We start from the raw sequence: 24,104 nt of genomic DNA, 5'->3' as shown, positions 1-24,104 counted from the left end.
TGTATGTATAGTGCTAAATATTTTAAAGGTAGCATCACTGCTACGGAAAGTCTATATAGGTAGTATGATCCATACTTGGGAGATGTGGATTTGTGTGTGAAAGGGTCTGCTGTTTGAGGACAACCTATAAAGATCACTGGATTTGGAATCAGAAGCGCTAGGTTTGGGTCCTGGCTCTTTCTCCTACTAGATATGTGATGTTTGATTAAGCCAGCCTCTAAGTCTCAGTTTTCCCTCCAAGTCAAAAGTTGACATAATGCCTACCTCACAGGGTGGTTCTGAGCGTTCCGTGAAAGGATCTTTGTGAAAGTACTTTGTAAAGTCGTTCAGTTGTCAATAAAATTGGATAAAAGAGGTGAGATCAAAGTCTAGAGCATAAGTTATAGATGGCATAATGTAAGTTTGTTCATTAAATCTGAATATTAGAATGGAGACTCCCTGAATCTCAAAAGATACTCATTTTTAGAATAAAAGGAAGTATGGTGGATAGCTAACTTTGGAATTCAGTACTCTTTAAGAATATAGCTTTTAAAATATTTAAGGGAGTTACATAAGGTGCCTCGTTAGTCTTTATGGAAAAAAATATTGGGTTATTACCGGAAAAAATATGTCTAGACATATGTCTAGCAAAAAAATGTCTAGACATTAACATTCATGTCAAGGAAAACAATTCATTTTTCAACCTTCAAATTTGAGCTTGACAGATGTAGACCATTAAAATGGAAGGATAGTCCTGTGTTGTTTTCCTTGTTCGTAGGGAAAAATCCTTAACCCTAGCCTCTGAGCTGATGATCCCTGCCACTGTTACTCGCAGTTCTAAACAACATGTTATCGTTGTTGAACTACGGATGACTCGAATACTAAGAAACTGCAGCTAAGTTGTTCCGTTGGGTTGTGACCCTCATGTAGGCACATGATATGCACAGATTGTCACCTGCCGTGATGAGGGCAGTCGGCATAGTGAGGAAATATGGGCTCCTGGATTCTGTATTGGCCAGAAAACATATTCTGAAACAATACTCTGTTCAAGCACTTATCATACTCCCTAAGCTTTGTACACACAGCCCTTCAAGCTCTGATGAACCCAGTTCAGAATATACCCCTGGGCAGTCAGTACCTGTGAACCTGCTTCCTATCACTCATTTATTCAGTCCGTGCCCTTTGTACATTTGTAGATAAAATTCATCCTGTGTTCTTGAGCTTGAGTTGGTAATAATGTGTTGTAATTTTCAAAACCAATTCAGTAGCTGTACTATAAATACCTTAATATCAAGGATTGTGCTTTCTAATACTAGTAGCACCTAAGTGTTGTTATTTATAAGTGTTATTACTTCAACCCCAAAGCTCCTTGGGGACTACTAGTTCCTCAGACTGAAAGGTACCAAAGGGTGAAAACTAGAAAGGACCTAAGGTTTAAAGTCTCAAAACCTGGGTATGAGTTCTGCCGCTTTCCTTGAACAAATACATCCCATCACTTTATGGAGCCTTGATGTTCTCATCTGTTGAACAGGAGTAATAGTATCTGCTTCACAAAGTTGTTATGAGATAATGAATATGAAGATACTTTACAGAGAGAAAAACTCTGCAGATGTTAGCAGTGTCCCATTTCAAGCTGTCCTGGGCATTGGGAGCCTCAGGTGGGAAAAGGTAGTAGTAGCTGCTGTGGAAAAGCCAAACCCTGAATCCTATAGAAACACAGGACCAAAAACCTAAACCCGTTGCCATTGATTTGATTCCAACTCACAGTGACCCTATAGGACTGCCCAGTAGAGTTTCCAGGGAGCATCTGGTGGGTTTGAACTACTGACCTTTTTGGTTAGCAGCTGAGTTCTTAACCACTCCACCACCCTGCTGTCTCTGTGTCACACAGAAAGGAGTGGGTCCTAAAGAGAACAAACGGGGAATTTGAGTGGTCAGTGCCTGACAGATTCTAGCATAATCTGGATCCTGGTATTTAAATTCAGAAATGCTTATGGTCAGAAGCCAGAACATCACTGCCAAAGGGTCTCTGTGGGTGATACTGTATAAATTGGTATTTATAACCCTTGGGAAATATGACAGTGCAGAGCAGGACAGGGGAGGTTTAGAGGAGACAGTCACCACCTGCTAAACATACAACAAAAAGCCCCTTAAATCTTGAGTGTTGACAACTGCAGCTAAGTTGTTCCCTTGGGTTGTGAGCCTCATGTAGGGCATATGATAGACACCTAGATAGTCACCTGCTGATGAGGGTAGTCAGCATAGTGAGGAAATTGTAGGCTCCTGGATTGTGTATGGGCCAGAAGGATATGGGGCATACAGAAGAACTTTCAAACAGCCGTGCTGTAGAAGTATCACCCCCGATACATGGTAGCTACAAAAATGTACTTTAACAATGGAGAATGCTGGCATCTACCTCTTAACCAAGAGATAAAATGTAATGTTAAGGACAGGGACAGCTTACATAATGTGCCTCCTTATGTGGTGCAATGACCCAGAAAAATGCTTAAATGTAATCCAGCTTCTTAGACTTAAATACCAGTTGATAGGAAATGCAGGGTCAGAGGAACAAGACAACCACCACCATGAGAGCAGACAATCCAGAATGAGTATTGTATAACTAAACTGCCTTGGACTCTTCAAAAAGCCAGGATCATGATGACAAAAAAGGGAGAGTAATAATTGTTGAAGCTAGATGAGGGTACTGGGAGTTCATTATTCTATTTTCTCCTTTTGTATTTGTATGAAATGTTTTATAATAAAATGTGTAAAAAGTAGATGAGGGGTGTTGTTTCTTAAAGATACTAAAAAGCCATATGATAGTAAGAACCAGAAATAGACCCACACAGATGTCCAGTTGGTTTTTGACAAAGGTGCAAAAGCAGTTCTGTGGAGGAGGGTTAGCTTTTTCAACAAATACTACTGGAGAAATTGGGTGGCTATTCACAGGCAAAAGCAGAAATACCCTCTACCTACATTTCACACCCTATGCAGAAACTTAAACGTAAAACATAAAAGCTATGTAACTTAGTAAAAAGTACGGAAAAATCTTCACAACCTAGGACTAAGTAAAGAGGTCTTAGACTTGACATTGAAAGCATAATCCATAAAAGGAAAAAACAGTAAATCAGACCTCACGAAAATTAATTTGCTCTGCAGAAGATCCTGTTAAGAAGGAAGAAAACATTGCAGACTAGAAGAGAATATTTGCAAATCGCCTATCTAAGGACTTGTATCTAGGCTATATAAAGAACTCTAAAAACACATACACACACACAAATTAATCCAATTAGAAAGTGGGCAGAAGACATGGACAGACATTTCACTGGAAGTATAGATGGCAAATGAGCACATTAAAAGATGTTCAACATTATTAGCTATCAAGGAAATGCAAATTAAAGTAACAATGGAATACCACTACACACAGATCAGAATAGCTAAAATAAAAAATATGTTGAGAATGTGGGGAAACACTCTCTTACACATTGCTGGCAATGTAAAATGGAAAACTGTAACAGTTTCTTACAAAACCAAACATATACTTAACTATGTTACCCAATAATTACACTCCTGGGCGTTTATCCCAGACAAATGAAAACTACAAAAACCTGTATGTGAATGTTCGTAACACCTTTATTTGTAATACTCAAAACCTGGAAACAACCGAAATGTTCTACAGGTGAATGGTTAAAACCAACTGGTGTGTCTATACCATGAATACTTATACTCAGCAGTGAAATAGAATGACCTGTTCATACCCGAAACAAACTGGATGAACTTCAGTGGAATTATGTTGAGTGAAAAATGCCATTCTCAAAAGGTCACATACTGTACGAGTCCATTCATAGAGCATTTTCAGGATGGTGGAGGGAGGGGGATGGGTATAACCACAAAAGGGTAACTACCAGGGGGATCTTTGTGGTGATAGAACAGTTGATTGGCACTGGGCTGGTGGTTATGAAAGTCTACACATAACAATGCCAATTTCCTGATTTTGACATTGTACTTTAATTATGTAAGATGTAACCATTGGGGGAAAACTAATATATCTTTGCTACTTCCTGTGAATCTATAATTTCAAAATAAAAGGCTAAAATATAAAACTGAAGACCCATAATCAAACGCACTGGGTGAATCTGATTTAGAAAATCCAAATTATGAAATATGTTTTAGGAAGTTGGGGAGATTTCAATCTGGCTGTGTATTAGGTGATAATAGGGAATTACTCCTAATTTTCTTGTGATGCTTTTTTGGAGAATTTTTTTAAGTGATGCATATTGAAGTATTTGGAGGGTTTTGATATCTACAACTTTCAAATTGTTGGTTTCTGTTTTTTTTTTTTTTTTTTTAAGTATGGAGAGAAACACAAACAGCACAATGTAAACTGTTGAATCCAGATGGAGGGTACGGGTATTCAGGGTACCATTCTTTCCACTTTTCTGTACTGCTTAATATTTTCAAAGTAAAACGTTTTAGAGGAAATTAATCATGGCTTTCTACAGATTGTTTTGACGCTTGAGGCTCCCCGGAGCGCGCCGGCTTGAGTGTCCCTGCCCAGCCTGAGGTTGCCTGCTCCCCGGGACTCAGGGCCACAGGCCACCCGCGCCCCCTTTCTAGTGCTTCTGCTCTCGCCCCTAGTCCAGGGCTGTATTGGACACCCATCGAGAAGAAAGCACCTCCGAGATTCCTAGAGAGACCGGCCGGGCGATTTGGGGAGCCGGAAGCCCATCCCAAGGCACTTCCTGTCCGGTCATTGTTCTCGTACCGGTGGGCTCCGGGGTCCCGGCCCGTTGGCCTCCTGCTTCAGTTCCAACGAGCTGCAGCCGGGCCTTCCCGCAGTGCACGGTGAGCGGGTCGGGGGGCAGGCCCGAGTATCGGGGGTGGAGGAGGAACCAGCCCAGGGGTGGCGGCGCGAGGGGCAACCCGCTGTGTCCTCCCCCGGGAACCTTGGGGACCCCAGCTCTGTCTGTCCTGGGGCGCCTCTGTACCACGCCTCCTCGGAAGCCAGGCCCCTTCCTGCCTGGGGCCTGTTTGAGGGGGAGTTTGGATGCAGAACGCCCCAGGGTCCAGGCAGATCCTGGCGACGGGCCCCGAGGGTCCTGTAGGTGGGGAGGATGAATTGCCACGTCTGGAAATGGGGAAAGGTCATTGGAAGGGAAGCTCTTGATACTAACGTGGAGGCAGATTTGGGTCTTATCCGAAGTCTGGTGATAGAGCTCGGGAAGGCAATCCCACGTGTACACAAGGTGGACCGAGTCTTAGGGCCTTCTTACAAGGTGGGATTCAGCTTGTCATGGAAAAAATGAGCCTCCAGAAATAAGACTGTTATGTTACTTAAGAAATTTAGTGTATTCAGTAAGTTGTCAGTAAGTTAGATACGAGTCGGCATATGATCTTCAGAGCTACAAAAGAGGGTTAATAAAATTTAACGCCCTTTTCTAATAAAACATGTAAAGGAGAATAGAAAGAAAAATCTAAATCTTTAAATAGAAATCAACTAAAATTGACTGTTTTACTCCTACTCACAAATCTAAAAAATCATAAATCTGGTACGGTACTGGCTTGGCTCTGATAAAAGGGTGCTGTTAATTGGCGGTGGTGTCATTTGGTTGTGGTCCTTTTAGAAAGCAGTCTGGTAGTACATACCAACCATAAACGTTGAACCAGTAATCCCTTTGTTTATTCTAAAGAAATAATTTGGCAGTAGAAAAAACTCTTTGCACAGAATTTTTAAATATTAATTATTGAAAAACTACAGTGGAAACAATAAAAGCTTTTTGCTAAAGGAATGGTGCATAAATGGGGAGTGGTTAAGTAAATGATTATATAACCATAATCTAGAGCACTTTGCCAGCAAGAGGTAGACCTATTATGTATGCATTGAAAGGTCTCTAAGACTGTTTTGGAATAGGAGAATTGAGTTAAAAAAAACAGACAATGCAGGTTGCTGAACAATGTAGAAGGGTGATCTAAATTATGTCTTTAAAAAGCAGTATGTGTGAAGGTGTACATCTGTGTATTTAAATGCAGAGAAAAGAGACTAGGAGGCCCACCTAGACTGGTAATATAGAGTATGTGTGTTGTGTAGGACAGACATTTAATTTTATGTTTCTGTAATACTTGCTCCTTTTTCAGTGAGGACAAAAATTTATCGATACTGTAGATTATTGTGCAGTTGTTAAAAAATAAGCATGAAGAATAGCAACATGAAAAATCTATTTTCTTATATTAAGAGGTCTCATGAGACATTTGGAAGATGTGAAAAGTGTAAAAATCAAACAAACAGAAAGAACCTCCAAACTACCTGTAATTGTACCACCCAGAGATGACTAGTATTCCTAATATGTTGGTGCATAGACTTCCAGTCTTTTTCTTGAGATTCTTTTATCCACACTATTGTGTATCCTGGCAGTACAAAAGCTTTGTGTTGTAATATTCCTTCTTTAAAAACACTATGATGATAATTATGAAAATATATATCCCTGAGTCAGAAAACAAGAAGGTTGATAAAATCATCATTGTTAGTATGTTTGGAGATTTTCCCTTAAAAAAAATCTCAAATTCTATGATGTATGGTGGTTATCTCTTTGGAGGAGGACCTGAGGTGATTTTTTTTAAATCATTTTTTGTATTTTTCAAGTCTTTACAATAAAAATTTTAGCTTTATAATCAGAAGAAAATCCATAAATATTGTGTAAAGCTATTTGTAATGCGATTACTGTGGGTACAGAGTTCATGTTTTCAGCCCAACCCCTTTCATCCTATGAAGGAGGAGAAGAGCATCCCCTGGACTAGAATGGCAGCTGCCTGGGCTCTGGTAAAACTGGTCTGTGGGCACTGGCAACCAGGAAAACCTCTGCTTGGTGCTAACAATGTTTTCTGATTTCCCAGGAGACAATATTCATCCTGGCCCTCGGAAGAAACTCAAGAAGAAGCTTTTGAAACTTGAAGATTAGATGGGGCTTGACCTCTGCTGGGCAGCCCCCAGCTATAGAAGTTCCCAGCTGAGCAGAGAAGATGACTGCAGAATTGAGAGAGGCTGTGGCCCTGGCCCCCTGGGGCCCAGTGACAGTGAAAAAGGAGGAGGAAGAGGAAGAAAATCTTCTGGGTCAGGTGTCCAGCCAACAACTACACTCTGACAACATCAAAGCCTGGGCCCATGGGGAGGGTCCTCAGACAGGTCTTGATGGATCAGAACAGGAGGAAAAGGTAAATGATGGCCTGGGAGGAAGGAGGGAAGAAAGACCTGAAAACAGTCTTGAGTGGTTTTGGGAGAACTGGTTAGAACTCTGGCCTTTAGTCCTTTGGAATATAATAGAAATGTTCTTTTCTGATTGATGTGACATTCAGTGTCATCTATAAACCTGTGGTTCTTAAACTTTGCTGTAGAGTAGAATTACCAGAAGAACTTTTTATAAAATCTTGATGCCCGTGCTGGGAGTTCCTGGTTGGTGCAGTCGGTTAAGTGCTAGGCAACTAACTGAAAAGTTGATGGTTCAAACCTACCCAGAGACACCTTGGAAGAAAGCCCTGGTGATCTGCTTCCAAAAGGTCAGAGCCATGAAAATCCTGTAGAGTGCAGTTCTGCTCTACAACACATGGGATCATCATGAGTTAGAATTGACTAGAAAACAACTGGTTTTTTGGTTTGAGTGCCTGTGCCTTACTCTATTCCAATCAAATCAGAATATAGGACCCAGGCATGTATACTTTTTAAAGCTGTTCAGGTGATTCCAGACAGGGTTTGACAACTCCAGCAGTGCTTCCCGAACTTTAACGTGCATAGGAATCCCCTGTTCCTATAGGTGATCTTCATCACCTGGGATCTTGTTAAAATGCAGATTTTGACTCAGGAAGTCTGAGGTATGGTCTAAGAGTATACATTTCTCACAAGCTCCCAGTGATGCTGATACTACTGCTGTGTGGACCACACATTGAATAGCAAGGCTATACACTGCTGGGGTCCTTAGTGTTTTCAAACACATCTCTTACCATTACTTGCCAAATGGTGGCAGAGTTTGTCAAGAGCCTCTGTAATTATAGGCTCAGAACTTTGCTTCCTTGATTCTTTAGACCCCGGAAAATCTTGTTCTATGAAAAATTTCCCCAGGGGCTTTCTTGTCGTATGTCTACTGGCAAGTTAGATGTGGATTCTAGAGTGGACAAAGAGGTGAAATCAAAGGAACAGGGAAGAAGTGGTAGGCTTGCTTTTTTGCCCAGCTCACCTTTGGGATTGGAAGAGACTGACTTCCTTTTCCTTTCCTTTTATGTTTTGCGGCCTCCAGGAACAGGTACCTATGTTCTTGTCCTCAAGGCTCTGGTTGCTGTAATCGTCCCCCCTCCCCCCACTACCACCACCACCCGTCCTCTATAAACCCACCTGTGCTGCTTGTCTGTAGGGTCAGAACATGTTCTGGGACATGGCAGTAATCCTGAAAGCAACACAGGAGGCCCCTGCTGGTTCACCTCTTGGCAGCTACTCATTACCTGGGGCCAGCGAGGTGCCTGCTCAGGTGATCATAGCCAAGAGCGAGATACTGGAGGCTCATGGAGACATGACTTCTCTAGGTAAGTTTACCCTCTGATTCAGCATCTGACCATTGGGGTTTCTCAGAGGCTGTGGGGGCCTGGTCTCCTAGTTTGCACAACAGGGAGTTTTAAAGTGTTGAAAGTGTCAGGGAAAGCTGGGTAGTGGAATGCTGAGAGATGCGTCTGCATTTGTCAAGGGAAATGTCCTTATTTTCCACACAGTCTCAGGACACTAGACAAATACTGGTGAACTCCAAATTCACCTTTTTATCACATTTATTTTTCAGCAGGTTTTATCTACTCACACGTGTAGACACATGTCCCCTTCATATGCTTTGTTGTGACCATAGATTGGTGAGCCTACTAGAGAAGCTAGCTAAGGTAGAACGGGTCAGCTTTAGTGGTGATTTTGAGAAAATGCCATGCAGATGTTCTGTTTTCATAGCTGTTTTGTACAAAGTTAGATGTTTTTTATCCACCATAATGATGTTCAAAACTGGGTCTTTATGGCAGACACTGATGGCTTATCACCTGGTTCTCTGTAAGCTGGGACTCGGGGAAGGGAAGTATGTTCTATAAGACAAATTAGCAGTGGTGAAAGCTTGCCTTGGAAGGAGTGACATGTAACCATGGGTCAGGAATGTGGTATCCCTGAGCCCTGTGCTGCAGAAGTGGTTACCTGGATGATGGCCAGGGCCCCTCTGGCACTCATGTTTTCTGAACCTGCATGAGTGCAGGGCTGTGTCTGCATATTTTGAACCCACTCTCCTCCCTAGTCAATACCTTGAGCGTTTGGAGACCAAATGACTTCTTTAACCAATGCCGTGGGGAAGGTTAGAACATCCACCTTTCATTTTTTTGTTGCTTTTTAATTAGTATCCCCCAAATTCTCAGCAGCTTGTGTTCGCCACTTATAGTTTTCAGCTCCATTCTCTCTGGTGCTTTCCCCCGTGTATCACTTCTTTTCTGTCTCCTTGCTTTATCCAACAGCTGCACGCATCCATCAGGAACGACCTCTATTTTCCTTCTCTGCCTTTTACCTCAAGACCCTATTTCTACCCAAGACTTACCTTTCTGTGCTGCTACCTATTCCCATGGCCACAGGTAATGGTGGGAACACTGAGCTGTAGGAATTCAGAGCTCTGATTCTAGTTGCCGCACGTGTCTGATGACTCCGACCTTGAGGAAATCCTTTCTCTCTCTTTACCTCCATTTCCTGTTCTCTAAACTGGGGTGCATTCATTCCATAAGTACGGGATTTCTGGAGGCCTACTTACTATGTGTCAGGAAGTGTGATAGGTGCTGGTGATGTGGCAATGAGTAAGACGGAGGCTGGCCTTGTGTAGCTCCCACCCAAGTGAGGGAGAACAGCTTCACCTTGATGACAAAATCGTATAATATACACAAAAGTCCTTTGGAAAGTCCTTTGATATGGTATTGGGTTTTAATGTCTGAGGAATTTTTATCTAAAGTTCCCTGCATTTTAATTAATGTTGAGTTTATTAAAGTTGCTCACAAAGTGAGTTTTTAGTTTATTTCTTCATTTTCTTTCTGTACTTTTCCTAGAAAAGGTTACAGTCATCTTACCAGATCCCCAGAAAAGAAAATACCATCTCAAATAAGCATAGGTTACAAGTCCTGGGTTATTGGCTAATTAATCTTTGGCCCAAGAAGATTTAAACTTGAACACACACAGGATAGGCCCTGTTTTTCTTGTCTTAGACCCTGAGCATTTGCTAGGACCGTAGGGCTTACTTCATTCTCGTGGTGAAACTGTTAAATAACCACTTACATTAAGACCTTCTGGGTTAGAGTTGTACCCTGTTTTATAATAATTTTGTCTTAAAGCATGATACAAATACTAGGAATTTTTTCTGGTAGTGACTCTAATCTTTTTTAGTTTTCATGTCAAAAGACAGCAGGGTTTTGAACAGTAAGCCATAAAATTGAACATCTGCAAGTGGACATCTGAGAATGATAACATCAGCAAATTTGCACTGCAACATTGTACATACTACATATTACTAGCAATAAAAAGATGTATTAAAAAAGATGGTCATAAGTGCAGTTTGTCATAAGTCAAATGTGTCATAAGTCTAGGACTACCCGTATTCTCAATTTGATGGTAAGGAGGGTAGGAGAGAAGATCAGGGGAGGGAGTGCATCTGTGAACTCAAGTTTTCATGGGCTCTGTTGCTGTTGGAAAGACGCTTGGTGAAGAATGGGAGGCCCCAGTGTCCGTGATGGAGAGCTAAAGAAAGGAGAAGGAAGTGAAAAAAAGCAAGGGAGGTGTTAGAAGGGTGGGAAAATAAGGTGCGATATAGGTGATAAAGAATAGTAGTGAACATAAAGGAGAAGAAAGCAATTATGTAAGATAAAAAAGACAGGAAAGTGTGTAGGCAAAAAATCAGAATATTTTGTACACACACAAAATTAAAATATAAAACCAGGAGAAGAAAGCAACAAAGAGAAAGTAGGAGAAAGAGGTAGCAGAAAAAAAGATAGGAAAGAAGATATAAGAGCAGTTAAACTAAAGGGAGAAAAATAGAGTAGATTAAAGAAGAGGCATCAGAAAAGTAGAAATAGAGACAACCAGAAAATGATTCTTTTTTTTTTTTTTTGCTGTCACATTCTAGTCTCTGTTGTATTCAATGCTCAGGCATTTCCCTTCTCCATCATTGCCCATCTTGTCTGAATCATTATGATAGCATTGCAGATTCCTATGGTCTTAACTGGGCAACAACCAAACTGGGGTGTTTTCCTGCTCCCTGATACTGTTTTGTACCATCCTGTCCCATCTACTCTTCTCACTGACTGCCCTGGGCTCCCTCTGGTGGATGCTGGATTCCCCCACTGCAGTTGCCGCGTGATCTGGAGCTGCACAGTTCCTCTACTCACTTCTGAGCTGAGGTAGTTCCTCCCTCCTCTGTGGGCCTGCCTCCAACTCCTGCTGGTCATCATTTCATTGCCTTATCACTTGAGCATTTTTCCTGAGCTTAGTTAAATTCACAAACACATATTAAGCTTTCGCTCTGCCAACACTGAGCTGCACAGGTACACATTCCAGGGTGAAGATTGTGGGAGGGTGGAGAGGAGACAAACATAAAGAACTGTAATATCACTGACAACAGAACCCCCTTAGGGTTCTGGGGCATTGTAGAGCAGCCAGCCAGTTTCAGAACTTTAGGATGTTTTGGTGTTCTCATGAAGCAGGCTATGTACATCTCAAACTAAAAATAGTCAGCTTTTCCAGACACAAGCTTAGGCTGTTCACTACATTCACTTTCTTTTTGAATCCCTTCTCACGTAGCCCTCTATCACCATAGTGACTCCTGTTCCCTAAGGGTTCATCTTTCCTCCTGGACCCCTGGCACTATCAGTCAGGCTGAAAGTCACTGCAGACTCACAGAGCACTTTTTGTATGCAGGCACTGTTCTGTTATTGACCCTGTTTTAGAAATAAGGACACTGAGGCACAGAGCACTTAAGTAACTGGCCCAAAGTCATGTACCTGTGAAGTGGCAGAGCAAGGATTCAAACCCAGGCAGCCTGGCTCCAGAATTCATGTTCTTATCATCTGTGCTGCACAGGCTCAGTGTTCCAGATGCTTTTCGCTGCTGTGACCCTCCTATCATCCAGGGAGGGAAGAACCCTAACTAACTTGTGGGTTGTAAGCCTCAGTAAGTAGCTGAGGTAAGAAGGCAAGCCTGGGGAGGGCCTGGTGTCCTTCATAAACCAAAAAACAAAACACCAAACCCATTGCTGATACATTGATTCCAACTCATAGCAACCCTATAGGATGGAGTAGAACTGCCCCTTAGGGTTTCCAAGGTTGTAAATCTTCATGGAAGCAGACTGCTGCATCTTTCTCCCTTGGAGTGGCTGGTGGTTTCAAACCTGTGACCTTTATACTAGCAGCTGAGTGCTTGTCTTTCATAGGCAGTCTTAATTGTAAGAGCAGTCATTTGGGAGGAGAGCTGTGTGGAGAGTGGGCTTCCCTGGTCTGAGATAGTGGGTTTCCTGTCTCACAGAGGTAAGTGGAAGTGCTGGAAAGACCATGGATCAGTGGATTCTGCTCTAGGCAGGGGCGGGGTGGGGGGTGCGGATCCAGCAGAAGACCTGCTGAAGAGAGGTAACATGAGAGGAGATTGTTTTTTGTTTTTGATGAGGTCATGTTGCAGAGACATTTAAGTCATGTACTTCCTGGCCTTTATGTCTTGATCCTACTTTTTCTGTAGACCAGAAAAACTTGACATTTGTATTTTCTGTTTCTTGTTCAGATGCTGAAATCAACAACCCGCAGTCTTTGGTTCTAAAAACTGAGATGTGTGATGAAGCAGAAAAACCCTTCCTGATACCAGGAAGAATCCAGAAAGCTGACCCTAAAGGACCCAAGTTAGGAGAAGCCTGTGAAAAGGGAATCATGTTAAAGAGGCAAAGAATTAAGAGGGAAAAGAAAGATTTCAGACAAGTGACAGTGAAGGACTGCCACTTACCTCATAGCCTCAAAGAAGAGGGAGACCAGAAGTGTCAGAATTCTGGGGAAAGATACAGCCTTAGTTCTGGCCCTGTTAAAAATCAGAAAATCCAACCTGGGCAGAAACCTTTTACGTGCAATGTGTGTGGGAAGGGATTTAGTCAGAGCGCAAACCTGGTGGTGCATCAGCGAATCCACACTGGAGAGAAACCCTTTGAATGTCATGAGTGTGGGAAGGCCTTCATTCAGAGCGCAAACCTCGTTGTGCATCAAAGAATCCACACTGGACAGAAACCTTACGTTTGTTCAAAATGTGGGAAAGCCTTCACTCAGAGTTCAAATCTAACTGTGCATCAAAAAATTCACTCCTTAGAAAAAACTTTTAAGTGCAGTGAGTGTGAGAAAGCCTTCAGTTACAGCTCACAACTTGCTCGGCACCAGAAAGTCCACATTACTGAAAAATGCTATGAATGTAACGAGTGTGGGAAAACATTCACTCGGAGCTCAAACCTCATTGTCCACCAGAGGATCCACACTGGGGAGAAGCCCTTTGCCTGTAATGACTGTGGCAAAGCCTTCACCCAGAGTGCAAATCTTATTGTGCATCAGCGAAGCCATACTGGTGAGAAGCCATATGAGTGTAAAGAGTGTGGGAAAGCCTTTAGTTGCTTTTCACACCTAATTGTGCACCAGAGAATCCACACTGCAGAGAAACCTTATGACTGCAGTGAATGTGGGAAAGCCTTCAGCCAGCTCTCTTGCCTTATTGTCCACCAGAGGATTCACAGTGGAGACCTTCCTTATGTGTGTAATGAGTGTGGAAAGGCCTTCACGTGTAGCTCGTACCTACTTATTCATCAGAGAATCCATAATGGGGAAAAACCTTACACGTGTAGTGAGTGTGGCAAGGCCTTCCGGCAGAGGTCGAGCCTCACTGTGCACCAGAGAACCCACACTGGGGAGAAGCCCTACGAATGCGCGAAGTGTGGCGCGGCCTTCATTTCTAACTCACACCTCATGCGACACCACAGAACCCATCTTGTTGAGTAACACGCAAATGAAGAGAAAGACCTCCAGGCATTGACCATTACCTACTACCCCCCAAATTAGACACCTCTTTGCCATTTTCTTCCTCCTTTGAGAAAAACGAGGCCTTGTATGTCCTTAAAGGTTATGTTTTCAGGAATGTACCACAATAGACAAGGATTTCAGAGGCTAATTTAAAGAAAAGGAAAACTAAGAACTTAAAGGCAAGGATTTATTTTTTTAACTGTACCCTAAAATGGAATGCACCCTGAAATGAAATGTGGCTTTCTTAGGATAAAGCTCATTTAGGGGAAGGCGTTTTTTGCTACATTTTGTTTTTTAAAACTTTGATAACTTCTTAAACAGGCAGGTTACTGGTTTAGATCTGGAGCTAAAGTTCAACTTCCCAGTTGAATTCTAGAGCTCTGAGCCTTGTATTCTGATATTTCGAGTTAAGCAGTGAGTGGTTAAGGAGACCACTTGGGGTAGAATTCAACAACAACCCACTTAGGAACATTTATAAACTTTCCATTCCCTAGATAATTTTTAAAAAACATACCAGCCAAAACAAAAATATTAACTGTCTACTGCTCCTAAAATGGACAAAAGTAGGAAATAGCCTTTTCTCTCATGTCAATGCCTCCTAAACCCTGGTGTGGTAAAGCTCTGGGGACCTCTGACCAGTCTCTTCTGTCCACTCCCCAGTCTGCATGGCCAATCACTCGAGGATGGATGGAGACTCCACACAGTGGCCACCAAGGCTACTGAGCTGTATTCTTTTGCTAAAATCAGCAGCTTCTCTCCAAACAACCCCCAAGTGCCATCACATTCCATTTGGATGAGATGCTACTGGCAGCCCCCTTCCCAGATAAGAGTCAAAGAATAAAGCTTGCCTAGCGGCATGGCCGAGTTGTCTCTGCTCTCCTTCTGCTCAGGCCCAGCCAGGGCACAGTTTGGTTGTCAGTCTCATCTTCTGGGTGGTCTTTAAAGGAAGTGGTGGAGCTCTTCTAATTCTAAGGGCCAAAGAGGGATGTGAAAGCAGAGGGAGGAGGCAGGGTGGGGCTCCTAAGGTCTATATTTGGGTTTTGAGAAGTTCAGAGATGTTGGAATATGGGAACTTAGAAGTATGAAGAAATTGGCTAAGGTAAGCTAAGCCTTTACTCATTTGAGTAAAGCTTTGACATTAAACCTTTACTCCTGAAAAAATAATTTATAAAACTATGCAATAGGTAGTGTTATGTAATAATATTGCCTTGTATTTATACAGAACTTTATTCTTTGTTGTGTACCTTCATGTATAGAAAAATGGTACCTAGCATTATACTTCATGCTTTCATGTAGATCATTGCCAGTAGTCCTCATAACACTGAAGGAGGTGTGTGGCCCATTTACCTGAGAGTGGTCATTTAACTGGAGGTAGATCAGTAGCAGGTGGTAGAGCCTTTATTCAAGTTGAGGACAGGTTCTCTGTTCTGCCACGCTGCTGGTCTTAGCTGTAAGTACTTGTCATCCCCACCCGTACCTGTGGGGGAGCACCAAAAGGGGGTATAGTCCTCATTTTCAGGTGAGGAAACAGAGGTGACTAATCTTGGGGTGTACTTTAGGCAGTGTGACCTGAAAGCAGGAAATCTGGGATTGAACTCTGGGTCTCCTGATTTCTAGGTCTCTCTCCCCTCCATTCTAATGGCTAGGTATTTATTATAAGTGCTGTACCTGGTGATACGTTGCCTGGTGCAGTTTTCATACAGAAGTCCCATACAATTATCCCATGTTTGTAATACAAAATATCAACATGGTAGTTTACAGGGCACATTCACGTACAGAAAGCATACGTAACAATGCTTGTTTCTTACCTTTTTTTCCCTTCCAGCCACAGTCTTATCAAAGCATTTGCAACTTCTTTTCCTAGTTTCATTCTAAATCCTAGGCACAAATACAAGAAAACAAAAAGATTTAAAATTGGGAATCAAAAGTACCCATGCCCTTGCTGACCATGGCAGTTGGTGACTATGTTTCTGTCTCCCGTGTCTTGAGAATGAAGGAGCCCAAACGTAACACCATGTCTGTGCTGAGACTAGGAACAAGTTAGGTTTTCTCCCTGCCTGATAAGGAAGCTTCGTACAGAGGGAGAGAGATCTGAAGCTTTGGAATAGTTTTGTGACGGTAACCCACCAAGAGGCCAAAAGTGTACTGGGAGGTAGGAACTGGAATTTATGACCATTAAGACTGCTGAACTATTCTAGTTCATGATCATATTCATCCTTATAATTGAACACTCAGTCATTGATGATTTTGGTTTCCTGGCTAAAGTTTTCCATTAATAGGTAGCTCAGACAAGCTGTCCGGGTGCTTCTATCCAAAGCTAGGTTTCGAAAATTACTGACCCAACCTTGCCTTACCTTAAAGTAGTAGTTTTTAACCTTGATCACAGGTTAGACCCACGTAGGGCATTTTTTAAAATTTCCATTCCCAAGCTTTGGTATTTTTCTAAAACTCTGTGGATGGTTGCAATGTGCAGCCAAGGTCATTAGCCCACTACATGTGTAATCAAATGGGGTGGCGGGGTGGGGGGTGATACTACTATAAGGATATAAATGGAAATGTGTGATATATGGTCTCAGCAAAACAGGACACTAACTCTTCATTGACTGGGTGTTGAAGACCTGCAACCATTAGATGTTAAGGTTCTAAGACCAAACTTACTGTTTTATTTTAATTGAATATACTAAATATTTATATGAGCAAACCAGATTTTATATAACATACTTTTATGTTCCTCATTCAACAAAATGCCTTTTTACATTTTGACTTGCATATCATCTTTGGATCTGAGTTTCCACAAACCTCCACACAGGTTCAACACCTCCCCCCACCCCCTGCATCCTGTACAAATTGACTCGACGGCAGTGGCTCTTATTGCATTAATAGACTTAACAGATTCTTCCCCCACCAATTACAACTCTCCCTCCCAACTTGAATTCAGTTGTAGCCCTCAAAATAAATTGTAACACACCATTTTCATTAGGGTTTCTAATAGGGGATTATTATTATTTGGAAACTCTATGGGGCAGTTCTACTCTGTCCTATCGGGTCGCTAGGAGTCGGAATCGACTCGACAGCAATGGGTTTTTAATAGGGGAGGCATGACTACCCTTCATGATCAGATTTGGCTTAGGTTTTCTTGTTCTTGTGGGTCACCTACCTTTCCCCTTGGCTGGTCTTGCTAGAAGTGGAGGGAACTTTAAAGCCTCATTTTCTTAAATGGTCAAGAGCTATCTTTTTTTATCAGACTTTTAGTTCATCCCACAAAGAATTGTGTGCCAGGCCTGGTGATGGGCATTAGGGATAGAGCCATAAAGCCTGTCCTCCCCCTCCAGTGAGACCAACAGGTGTGTACAAGTGGAGCACAGTGACATGAAGGTGATAGTGAAGTCATGTACAGGTGCTTTGGGATCATAAGGAGAAAGACTTCCTCATACACACACACTCAAACATAGCCCTGAATCCATTTTTCTGGGTTCAGGAAGAGGTGTCAAAACTAATCCCTCTTCTGTCCTCTGGATCCCCTCCCTTTCTTGCCTCTCACATCTCTTGCTTCTTCACTTACTCCTCTATCCATGCCTAACCGTTCTGGGGTCATAAGACCCTTGGAGAACCTGATGGAGGTTGTGGATCCTCTGAGGCATGCACATTGCATGTATAGTTTTGTGCATGATTGTGGGGATGTACAGGCTCTCTGCAGCCAATCCGTGGTTTCTCTAGGGTGAAAAGCCTCACGTGGGAATATAATACATAATTGCCTGTGACATTAAAAAAAAAACAGGATCAGACTATGGAATCTCTAAGGATGTCACCTAGACACATGACCTTTTAAATCTTGCTTCTCCTGGGTTCCCTTCCTCAGCAAATGACATTATCCCCACCACCTGGGGCACCCAGATTGGAAACCCAGAAGGCATCTTCAGTTTCCTGCATATCAATCATTCATTCCAAAAATATATAATGTGCACTTGCCTTGTGGCAGAAATTGTGCTAGATTCTGAGGTGCCAAAATAACATATACCAAACCCTGTTCTCATATCACTGTTGGAAAAATGTCCAGATTTCTTAACATAATTTACTGAGCTCTTTATAATCTCTTCCCAGCCTCATCACTTCCCATTCACCCTTCATTGCAGCCTAGAGGCGCATGCTTGACCACTGTGCCCTTGTGCATACAGTCCTGGGCACCCGTAGCACTTCACCACCTACTTTGCCTAATCTTCTGTTTAAGATTTGGCTCAAGTCCCATCTCTGGGAAACCTCTGACTGCCCTCTGACCAAGCTGGATCAGGGCCCTTCTGAACTTTTAGAATTATTGAAGACCATGACATGATATGTAGCCAGAGTTTTGCTTTATGTATAAAAAAATTGGGATCCAAAATTGTATATATAGTACAGTTCTCGTATGCTGTTACTGTTACATTTAGTATACGCACTTTAAAAGCATTTGGATAAATTACCCCAAGAAAATACAATAAAGTGTTACAAGTGGTTAAGTGACTTGTTCACAGCTGTACAGAGCTTAGACTCAAACCCAAGTCCTCTGGATGATGAGGTTATGGGTGATAAAAAGTTTTTTAAAAAAATAATTTTCATTTTTCTATAAGAAGCAGGAATTTTATAATCAGGAGAAAATAAATCACTGCATTTATATCTTTAATTTCACTGTACTAACTACAGACAGTATCTCAGCTCCCCATTTTGTTAGATGTGGAATAAACCCTTCCTTCTGCATATTCCATTTCCCCGCTTCTGACATGGTCAAGCCTGATCTTGCATTCTATTCTGTAACCATAGTTAATCTTTGGTGTTTATTGATTTGTTCAAAAAGTTGAAAATAGTGTGAATGTTGTAGATGTAAATATTGTTCATTGCAGATTTAAGTAGCGTACTAAGATTATATTTCCTTTTGGGAACAACTTTCTGCTCTTGCTGATATTTCTAGTTGCGTTCCCCCTGCCCCCTTGAATTAGTTGCTTTTAGCACATCCTCAGTTACTTTCAGATTCTCCATCCAGTTAGATACTCTTCTGCATCCTCCTTTTTCTGCACATGCCCCTTCCAGGGTCCTCCAGCCTCCTGCTCCAGTATGTCTTCCATGCTCATTCTGCTGTTATCCTGGGCTCCATTTCACCCTGTGTTCTACATCTTCCTTTCTTTGTTTACTCATTTCACTGCAGCGCATCTTCAAGTCACTTGAAAGAAAGAGTACATGCAAGGCAAAATTGTTGAGTGCTTTTATATCTAAACTTCTGTCTCCATCCTCACACTTGATTAATAGTTTGTAGAATTCTGGGTTGAAAATCACTCTCCTAAAAGTTGGAAGGCCTTGCTAATGACTTATGGCATCCACCATTGCTAATGAGATGTCTGATTCCAGTGTGGTTCTTAGTTCTTTGACAGTCGGTCAACAGTATTTTTATTATTGTATCTGTTCCACCACCTCAATGTCTGGAAACTTTCTAAGCCTCCTCTTGGTGTACTGAATTCTCTAATGTACTCAATGGAATTTTTTTAATCTAGCGACTGAGTTATTTCTGCTCTTGAAAATTTTGTGTATCTGTATGACAGTTCTCCATTTCCATATTTTTTTCTGTTTCTACTCTTTCTGGAGTCCTTGTCAATCAAATAAATGTTGGACCTCCTGGATTGATCCCTTATTACTTTTTCTCCCATTTCTGTGTCCTTGTTCTTTCTGAGAGTCCCTTTATTATATTTCAAGTTTTGCAATGACTTTTTTATTATGGCAGTAATTTAATTCTAAGAGCTTTTTCTTGTTTTCTCTGTGTTCCTTTTTATAGCATACAGTTCTTGTTTAAGGATACCTCTCAAATCTCTCTGAGTTAAAAGTCTCTTCTGTCCCCTGAATTATCTTCCCCTTCCTTCACGTGGCAATTAAAAACCCAACTGCATGGGAGTGGGATTTACCCACCAAAAGGCTCCTTTCTAGGGTTATTGGTGGGTAGCAGGATGGTTCTCTGGAGACCTCAAAATACCGGAATGCTGATATCTTTTGCCTGGGGCTTATAAATTTCTTTGGGGAAAAATCCGCTGATGTTTTTGTCTGAGATTTGCCTATTGTAAGGGCTTAGAGGAGTGAGAGAGAAGAGTCAAGTGTTTTATTATTTTTTAAATTGTTTTATCGTGGTAAAAATACATTTGTCAATTAGATAGGAACCTTAGGGGCAGTGAATTTATGTTAATCAGGGAGGAACAACTCAAAAGGAGGGTGAGAATGGTTACACAACTTAAATGTCATAAATGTCACTGAATAGTACATGTAGAAACTGTTGGTGTACGTTTTGCTGATATATTCTCAACAATAACAACAAAATAAGAATACATGTGACAAAATATTTGATGTTTTATACACGTACGTTGATTTTACATGTACAGTGACATTGATTACATTCATCATGTTATGCAAACATCACTATCCGTTTCCAAATTATTCTACCACCATTAACAGAAACTCATTATCCCTTAAGCAAAGACTCCACCTTTCCTTTTCCTCCCATCCCTGGTAACCACTAACGAGCTTTGGTTTCTACACATTAGCCTGTTGTAGATGTTTTGTATATGTGGATCATGCAATAGCTGCCCTTTTGTGACAGACATCTTTCTCTCAACCTCTTTTCAAGGTTTATCCATGTTTTAGCATGTATAGGCACTTCATTTCTCTATGGCTGAGTAACAGCCCGTTGTTTGTATGTAGCACATTTGGTTTATCCGTTCATCTGCTGACGGACATTTAGGTTGTTTCCACCTTTTGGCTAGTGTGAATAGTGCTGCAATGAACATTGGTGTACGAGTTTTCTGTTGCATTGCTCCTTTTGATCCTTTTGGGCACATACCTCAGATACGAATCAAGTGTTCTTATACAGACTTGCAGTTAGTGCCCTTATCTTTAGCTTCATTTCTCCCTCCCACCCTTCATTGCACCTGGGTTTTCAGGTCCCAAGTCTCTGTGGTTGTGGAGGATAGGTCATCTACCTCCTCCCGTTGTGTTACCCTCAGTAAGTTCTCCAGCCGCCGCTTCCTTCACCTGTCTCAGTTGCCACTTCTCCATCCATTTCCATCTTCCAGGAATGTGCTGAAATCCCTTATTCTATTATTGTTATTTATATATTTTAATCCATTGTTACTATTTTAGGGAGAGCTAAACCATTTTTACAAAAAATGCTGGTAACCACTTTTAGAAAATTAATAGTTAGGGAAAGATTTACATACATGTCAATGTTACTTATTTTACAAAAAAATGGAAACAAAGTAACTAACAATAGGGAACTGATGATGGAATATTATGCAACGACTAAAAATAACATTTCAAAGAATAGTGATATAAAATTCTCGCAATATTAAATGAAAAGTGTACAGAATAAAACTGTGCATACAGAGAGCCCAGTTTTCTAAAATGTACAGCATCGAAAAGATTGGAAGGAAATAGATCAGGTGTTAACAGTGGCTAAATTTTCCTGCTTGTCTACATTTTCTACAGTGAACCTGAGTTACTTGTATGATCAGGTGGGAAAAAGTTAAAACGATCAGGCTTGTTCAGAGAGTGATGAGATACGAGCAATGGGAGTGTGGAGCAGCAGAGTAAGGATTTGGAGAAATAAGGGGCTCAGTTAGCGAAGACCTAATTCCAGGTGAAGGAATTCAGCCAAGGAATATATGCAACCCCAGTGTGTAGAAGTTCAGTGTATACAAAAGTATACAATGAAAAGTTGTCTCCCTCTCACCTCAGACAACCTGTCCCCTGCCCCAGAAGTAACCAGTGTTAAAGTTCTTGAGGTTCCTTCCAGATAGTCTGTGCATTTATAATCTTATATACTCCCCCCAGCAGACTTTTTTAAACACAAAGGGGAGCTTACAGTACACACTGTATACATCTTGCTTTTTTCACTTAGTGTGTCTTAGAGATGGTTCTATATTAGTATAGAAGTATATATTACTAGTATTAGTATATATTAGTATATAAGCTCTACCTCATTCTTTTTCTTTTTTCACAATTGCATGATATTCTGTAGTATGGACCTGCCATAATTCAGATAGTGAGTTGGTCCCGTTGGTGGTCAGGAAGGTTCTCTCTTACACTTTGCTGTTACCAGCACTGTGGTCAGCATCCCTGCACGCCATGCTTGGCACGTGTGTGAGTTTATCTGCAGGATAAGTTTTTGAATCAAAGGGTGGGTGCAGTTGATATTTTGGTAAAAGCTGCCAGTGTGGTTCCCAGTATGTGTATGAAAATGCCTGTTCCCCCAAATCCTTTATAATACTATATAAATATATATATTTTATGTTTTCTCAGGTTTTTTTAATCTGATAAAATGCCCTTCCATGCTTTAATTTGCATTTAATTATGAGTGAGACTGAGTATCTTTATTCCGTATTTAAAAGCCATGTGTATTTTCTTTTTTAGTGAGTTGCTTGCTCATATTCTTTAGCAATTTTTTCTGTTGGATTGTTGATCCTTTTAAAAATTGATTTCTACAAGCTCTGTCTGTAGTAAAGAAATGGTCCTTATCTGCCAGATGTGTTGCGAATATTTTCCCCAGTTTATTGTTAATTTTTGAATTTTTGGATATTTTCCACTTAATATCGAATGAAAGACTTGCCATCTTCAAGATTATACGTTCTCCCATGATTTCTTCTATTACTTTGAGATTAGTCCATTTGAAATTATTTAGGAGTAAGGAACGAGTTCGGTCCTGGCCCTGCGTCCCACCCTTTCCTCCCCGGGGTCCAGCTGAAGAAACCCAGCAGAAGAATCACAAAGATAAAGACCCTCCGGCCTTCCTAGAGCAGTTGAGCCAGAAGCGGGTAGCGAGGCTCTTCCGCCCCAGCCGGGCGCCCTTGGCAACGGACAGGCCCAGGGTCGGGGGGGTCCCAGCTCAGCGGGCGGGCGGCGCCGCCTCCTCGCGCCTGAGGTGAGCGGGATTCGGGGCGGGGAGAGCGGGGGCGGCGATGGAAGGATGTCGGGGGAGATGCGGGAGGCGGGCCTGTAGCCTGGGACCGAGTCGCGTCGCGGCGTGGGACGGGGAGGGAGGTCCCGGAGGGGGAGGCCCGAGAGGAGGATGAGAGAGGCCCCGGAGGGGAAAAGGGGGGGGTCATGGGTGTGGGGAAAGTGTTGGGGGTGGGGCCAGGTAAGGCAGGGGAAGAATAGGGACTGGGGATGGGGAAGAGAGGCGAGTTGGGGTGGGGTGCGGGAGGACGAGTAAAAGGGTCAGCTGTGTGGCCTGGAAAAGGAAGGGCTCAGCTCTGGGGAAGGGCATGGGAAGGAAGGCGGTTTCCGAGACTGAGCTTTGGCACTGGGGGGAGGGAGGAACAAGTATGCGCTGCACGGTGAGGGGAGGGTCTTTAAGTCTCTCCGCAGGTCTCTGGCTCCTAACAAGACCCTTTGTCCCTTGTCTTGCCCAGCTGCTTTCTCGGGCTTTGGGTGGGTGGGCATGAACCAGGCGATGCTTCTGGCGGCAAGATTATTTTCCCAAACATTGCGGTGGGGAAGAGGGCATTCTAGACTGGCCCTGCCCCTTACTTAACCCAGGACAAGGCCCTAAGTCAGATGGGCCCTTCCTGACCCCCTTGCCCAGCATGAAGATGGGACGAAATGAAGGGTATGAAACGGCTTTGTAACTCTGAAAGGGCTGCCGGGCTGCACAGGCCTGCCACAACCCTGCCACGTTCTTGCTGGAGGACAGGGGAGGCATGGATGAGACAACCAAGCTTTCCTGACTGGGAAAACAGGTTTGCTTCCACAGTTTAACCTGGGGTGCAGTTCCAGCTGACTGCCTTACACAGGAGCCTAGATATCAGTGTGAGGAGCTGCTAGGTGACCCTCCTCTAGAGCCCTTTCCCCTGCTGGTTGCCCTTGAGCTGGGCTGAGACAGAAGCCAGCAAAGGCCTCAGCAGGGCACAGTCTGCTGAGCTAGGCTGGATTCCCCATCACCCATCCTTGGAGAGTTACACTAAACCTACTGGAAGCTGATAAATAAGCAGAGGCCCCGGTAGATGAGGGGACAGGCAACAGGTCAGGGAGGGAGATTGTAAAGG

The 24,104-nt window shown here is 42.4% G+C and overlaps 1 protein-coding gene across 2 annotated transcripts; it reads left to right on the top strand.

Annotated features, from left to right (window-relative positions):
- Window positions 1-4,701: 4,701 nt before the first annotated feature.
- On the top strand, window positions 4,702-22,812 carry ZNF35 (zinc finger protein 35). Of its 2 annotated transcripts, none has more exons than XM_010589883.3 (4): window positions 4,702-4,824; window positions 6,871-7,188; window positions 8,379-8,547; window positions 12,788-22,812. In XM_010589883.3, the coding sequence occupies exons 2-4, from the start codon at window positions 6,997-6,999 to the stop codon at window positions 14,032-14,034; spliced, it is 1,608 nt and encodes a 535-aa protein (XP_010588185.3). In that variant the 5' UTR covers window positions 4,702-4,824; window positions 6,871-6,996; the 3' UTR covers window positions 14,035-22,812. The 2 variants fall into 2 exon arrangements, with proteins under 2 accessions (XP_010588185.3, XP_064130765.1); XM_064274695.1 differs by lacking the exon at window positions 4,702-4,824 and adding an exon at window positions 4,908-5,255.
- Window positions 22,813-24,104: the final 1,292 nt, after the last annotated feature.

This window comes from Loxodonta africana, chromosome 22 (genome assembly GCF_030014295.1).
Source record: "Loxodonta africana isolate mLoxAfr1 chromosome 22, mLoxAfr1.hap2, whole genome shotgun sequence".
NCBI lineage: Eukaryota > Metazoa > Chordata > Mammalia > Proboscidea > Elephantidae > Loxodonta > Loxodonta africana.
Note: the sequence above shows the minus strand (reverse complement) of the source record. Positions and strands in the feature narration are given on the sequence as shown.